The following is a 5,905-nucleotide window of genomic DNA, read 5'->3' on the forward strand; positions in this document are numbered from 1 at the left end:
AGGGTTGACTATTGATAAGATGACACATGGATGCTGTTGTGTAACTGGGCTTTGCATAAGGGGTTTCCATTGTGATTGGATATTCCCCTTTAAGACCAAATCCGAATTGTTCTGTTCTGTTCTAGCCCCACGCTTTGAGGGAGGTGTTGACGTCTTGTCTGTATCCAAAGCAGAGCAGCTGGGAGGACAAGAGGCTGGAAATGATTTCCTAGGAGGGAAGCTTAGATCAACTGAGGTCACTGGAGCCAGATAGGACCTGAGGGGTGGGCAGCAAGATCAAGTGTCTGAAAGGCCACAAGCTGCAGGTCAGATCAGGCCAGTATAGTCCCATGACAGGTAGAACCAGGACTGATGCAAAGGCTGTGGGAAATGAATTTCAGCTCAGAGAGGAAGCGTTGTCTGTGCTGCAAGAATGGAGCAGACTTGCCCAGGGCCACCAGAAGAATCATCCTCGACCTGATCACATCCTTTATCTGGAACTGTTCCTGCTGCTTATTTGTCCACTAAAGAAAACTCAAGCACTTAGCCTGGCATTCTAGGCCCTCCCTGACTTGTGCTCTGTCATAACAGGAATATTTTCCACTTTCCCCAGACTCCACCTGGTGCACGTGGGCCATGCTTCCTTCCCCAGGCAGGCTCTGCATTCTGCTGCTCTGCACCTCAGCACATTCTCTTCTCTCTGCTGTGTACAACCCCCTGCGTCTCATCTCCCCTGATTCAATCCTCCCCTACCGCAAGTCCCAGCTCCTCCATGATGCCCACAATCAGAAGGCCTTGAGCCCTCTTCTAATTTCTAGACTGCCTTATGGGTACCTCTCCCAGGACACGGCCACTTTCTTCCCAGCTGTAGGCCCAGGTCTATATGTGACCCTTCCTTACAAGGGTCAGTGCTTCTGAGAATATGGGGTACCCCTTGTTCATCCTCTCATCCAGCATGCGGCTCAGTGCCAGGATTCTAATGGATAAATGTTTCCAGAGGCTTCTAAGGGGGAAGCCAAATATCTAGTTCTTTCCTAGTAGTTCTCCTTCTTGCATTTATTTTTGGCTGGATGTTTTTATGCCTCCAATTCTAATTTGGTTCCTTAAACCGGCTCGATGAGTTAGGGAGGACATTGATCCTCATCCCTATGGTACATCAACAGAAACTGAGACCTAGACGGTTTAGATGACTTTTTAAAGGTCACTCACTTGGAAAGTGGCAAACCCCACCTGGAATCCGGGTCCAGCCTTTTGCCTCTGATGCATCTTGATTTGTTCTCCATATCCAGCAGGGCACCCGTCCTCGCCACCTGTGGTGGACACCGTGCATGGCAAAGTGCTGGGGAAGTTCGTCAGCTTAGAAGGATTTGCACAGCCTGTGGCCGTTTTCCTCGGAATCCCTTTTGCCAAGCCCCCTCTTGGACCCCTGAGGTTTGCTCCACCGCAGCCTGCAGAGCCATGGAGCTTCGTGAAGAATGCCACCTCTTACCCTCCTATGTAAGCCAGGGGTGGCTGTGGCATGTGTCTGTGGGGGATGTTCACCTCAAAGTGATGCAGGAAGGAGTCAAGGCAGTTCCCCTGATGGGCTGATCCTTTGCTCTGGAATCCTTAAGATCATTGTAGACCCTTAAGAGCATTCCAGAACTCTCACAGCATTCTGGAGTCCATTACTTAACACACGTTTATTGAGCACCTACTGTGTGCCAGGCATGTTCTGGGTTCTTGAGATCCATTAGTGAACAAAGCAAAGATCCCTAGGTTCATGGAGCGTGCATTCTAGCAGCGGGAGACAGAGAAGAACAACATGCAAATTAACCCATGGATTGTGTGATCTGTTAGAACGGGATAAGTGCCTTGGAAACAAAGAAGCAGTTAAGCAGGTGAGGGGGATCAGAAAGAAGAATCCCATGAATTCCACTGTCTTGAATTTTGACATAGTTGGTTAGAGGGGTGGGCCAGGAGGTGTGTGGGTGGCAAGTGTACTGAGATGTCCGCTCGGCTAGTGCTCAACTCTCAAGTGTGCCCAACTCCCTATTCCTGAGGAGAACGATGGCAGATGTGTCCATTCACCCTGGCCAAGTTGGGAAGAAAAGCCCAAAGGTTCTAATTGGCCTCACCGCCACTCCCCAGGGTACCAAGGACCCTACAGGCATCAGAGCAGACCCCACTCATCTCAGTAGCCAGGCATTTGGAGGTTTTCCAACAGTCCACCTGTGGCTATCTTCTTTACTTTGTTTTTGTTTTATAATTTACTGTTTTTATTTTGTGACTGCAAATGTCATATATACTTATTGCAGAAAATTTGGGAAATTCGGAGAAGGAAAAGTAAGAATATTAAAATCACATACAATATCCCAGCACCCAGAGAGAACAACTATCAATATTTTAGGTGGTAAAATATTATGATCTAATATTTTGTTTGTATTCCAGTTTTTTGTCTGTTGCTATACTTTCTCCCTTTAAAATACAATGCTACATTGAGATAATTTGGATATCTGCTTTGCTCATTTATAAGTATGTCATGAGCATCATTCCATCCCATGATATAGCACAGCCTGATGTTAACAGCTGCATTACATTGGGTATTGAACCATAATTAATTTTCCCCAAGCTTGTATTTGGGTTCATTAAGTTACATATGATGTTTTTAATAACATAACATAATGAAAGTGAAACTTTTATGCATATTTATGAATATTTTTGGATAACTTCTCAGAAATGACATTTCTGAGTCAAAGAGTATATATCTCTTGTTTGATTTCTCTCCCAAAATATTCTAACTACACTCCTACCATTGATGTATGAAAATCTCCATTTGGCGCCCTCTTGGCAATGCTTGGGATTATTAAAAAATGGTTTTGGCTATTGGATAGGTAAATAATAATAACAATAACAGCAATATTATTTTGCTGTTTAATTTGCCTTTATCTGATAACCAGTGGAGTTGAGTTCTTTTTCCCTGTCTTCACATTGGAATGTCTTTTGATTATTATTATTATTGTTATGCTGCTTGTACTTGGTGTTCTGTAGAAAAATCTCCCAGGATGGAAATCAAGAAGTCATCTTTGCTGGGGCTCTGATTCTGTCACTTGACAGCTGTGTCATCTCAGAGCCTGAGTGCCTCAGTTTCCTCATGTACCTACTGGGGGTGGTGACACCTGCCTTCTGGTACTCTGAGGTCTGAGACTGTGGCTTATAATACACTTGTGTATAAGAACCACATGGCATGAATCTTCCTGGCTATATGACATTGGTCAGGTTCTCTAACCTCTCTGGGTTTCAGTTTTCTCATTTGTAAAATGGAGATAATAGAACCTATGTAATGGGACTGAGTTGAGGCTTAAATGAGTTAATATACAAAAGGTCCTTAAAACAGTGCCTGGAACACTGGGAGGACTCAATAAATATTACCAATGTTCATCTATGTTGTATCCTTGAGATCGTTTATCAGGGCAATGCAACAGCACTTTCCTGGAAGAGCCAGATGATAGAATCTTGGCGTGTCAGGGCTGCAAGACCCATGTAGAAATCACTGCTCTCACTTAGACCTGGTAGATTTGGGACCCAGAATGCGAAAGGAATTCACCCAAAGTCATACTGCAAATAAGTGGCAGAGAGAGGACTAGAGCACAGTTCTCCTGATGTTGTCCCACAAAGATTTTACCCCTGAGCTACTGGTGGAAATGTCACCTCCCAGGGAGGATCAGTGTATTTGTTGTCTCCCCTCCCTGATGCTGGGAGTCCCAAAGGCTCCGGGAAGGAAAGAGGTGTGAAGCCCTTCTCACTCTGCTTGGTCTTAGGAGACCTTAGTGAATCCCAGCGCCCCCACCTGAAGCGCCTGATAGCCTCCTACTCACTACAATGTGGTAAGTCTGTAAATATCAAGTCCATTTTCAGGCTTAAACCTCCCAGTCCAAGGCCTTGCCAAAGAAGATGCCTGGCTTAGATCCCACTGAACTTCAGGGGTTCTTTTCTCCCCCTCCCCAGATGTTCCCAGGATCCCAAGGCGGGGCAGTCTATCTCAGACCTATTGACCAACCGAAAGGAGAACATTCCTCTCAAGGTTTCCGAAGACTGTCTTTACCTCAATATTTACACTCCTGCTGACTTGACCAAGAAAAGCAGGCTTCCGGTAAGCTGTGGGATACCCTGGTCAAGGCGTGTCAGTTCCAGTACCCCGGATCTTCTGGGGCAGACCGGAAGGGGATGAAGGCAGCTTAAGGAGGGAGCTGCACAGGCCAGGACTGTTTCAGGGCCTCCACAGGAAATACAGGCTTTCCACACCTCAGTTTCCCCTCATGACACAGGAACTCTGGGGGAGTTTACTGTGCATCTTTAATGAACATCTTAATTGTTCCAAGTTCCCTCATGCGAATAGAAGGATGAGAATGATTACTTTTAGTTACTAGATGAACAATCTGATACACAGAGTGGGTAAGACATGATTTCCAATAATGTTAGTGGTGGAAGGAACTTAGAGAAAAGCCTACATCCCAAGTCTTCTTTTTTAAGTGGAGAAACTGAGGCCCAGACAGGGAAGGAGAGGTCACCGAGTTGGGTAGTTTTGGCTCAAGTCTTCTGATCTTCAAACCAGTGTTCTTGACACGGAGTAGGGCATTGAGCTTGTATGTGGCCTTTCTCCAGCACACCAATATTCATCTGGGGTAACTTTCACTGTCCGGGTATGGGCGTTGAGGGAAAAATGAGGGACAAACACAGAAGCACTTCCTTTTGCCTTTGGCCAAATATCTGGGATTTTTTTCTACCTCTTTTCCCTCCCTAATTGTCTTGGCAGAGGCTGATGACCCAATGAATCAGCATTTCCCAAATAAATGAAGGGCAAGAGGTGGGGCAGGCTGACAGCTGCAGGTTGCAGGGTGGGTAGGATCTTCTGACAAAGGAGGCCACTCCAGGGTGTAAAAAGAAGGGGTGTTGTGTCCAACCAGTCTCCCAGGGGAACCGTGGCATGGTGCCCAGGAGTGGGGGAGCAGGTTTGCAAATGTGGGACTAGAAATTGGCTCTACATATGCTTTGTAAGACACAGGAAGTGGGAGAAAGCTTTACTCATTCATTCATTCATTCATTCATTCTTCTATTGTGTACTCAGTGCCCCATATACACAGTTAGACCTGGGGCTTCAGGAAAAAGAAAAACATGAACCTACTCCACACAGCCCCTGCCTTCAAATATCTTGCCATCTGGGCTGTAGAGACATATCCTCTCTTCAGCATGTTATTGCAGGCCAGCCTGCGGGCTCAGCCTTCACACAAAGAGGAATGCACACTCAGTCCCTCCCCAGGACGCAGGCAGGGATTAGAGGTGTGGGAGAAACAGAGTCTCTGAGAACCTGGAGGCAGGAGAACCTCCAGGAATGGCCACAGGTTCTAGAACTACAAGGTCTAGGTTTAAATCCTGGTTCTGCCTTTGACCAGCTGGACATTTCTTAATTTTCTAAGCCTCTGTTTCCTCAAAATGAGAGTCATCACATATGATCCGTCAAGGGTGACCACTAAACTTGATCTCAGTCCCTGACTAAGTAGGCAGAGGCAGGCTCCTACCCCTACCCTAACAGTGGACCCACTGCACTGTGGCCGGCGCCTGCAGTATGCTGGGCAGCTCAACATATGGACTCTGGAGCCAGACAGCCTGGGTTAAAGTCCTGCTGCTACCACTTTTAAGTTGTAGGACCTTGGGCAGGTTAAGTGCCTCCATTTTCCCACCTGGAGAATGGGACTGTATTAGTATCTACCCAATGGATAGGGTTTTTTTTACTGTGCTTAGAACAGCACTTGGGACATAGTTTATGAGTTCTTTTTTATTTTATTAATATTATTATTATAATATTATTATTTTAACCCCTTTCACTTCTTCCCTGCTATGTGGACTTTTAAAATGCAAGAATTATGCATGAGGAATTGTATCCACT

The 5,905-nt window shown here is 45.9% G+C and overlaps 1 protein-coding gene across 1 annotated transcript in view; it reads left to right on the top strand.

Moving 5' to 3' along the window:
- The window catches only part of LOC105537026 (liver carboxylesterase 1-like), a gene marked incomplete at its 3' end in the record, with an annotated part of 36,662 nt that overhangs the window by 20,116 nt on the left and 10,641 nt on the right, over positions 1 to 5,905 (top strand). The window contains exons 2-3 of the mRNA XM_011976508.1: positions 1,272 to 1,476; positions 3,967 to 4,111. Of these exons, the coding sequence (XP_011831898.1) occupies positions 1,272 to 1,476; positions 3,967 to 4,111 (350 nt within the window). The remainder of the gene's footprint in view (positions 1 to 1,271; positions 1,477 to 3,966; positions 4,112 to 5,905) is intronic.

The sequence above is a fragment of the Mandrillus leucophaeus genome, unplaced genomic scaffold (assembly GCF_000951045.1).
Source record: "Mandrillus leucophaeus isolate KB7577 unplaced genomic scaffold, Mleu.le_1.0 Scaffold1673, whole genome shotgun sequence".
In the NCBI taxonomy this organism is placed as follows: Eukaryota; Metazoa; Chordata; class Mammalia; order Primates; family Cercopithecidae; genus Mandrillus; species Mandrillus leucophaeus.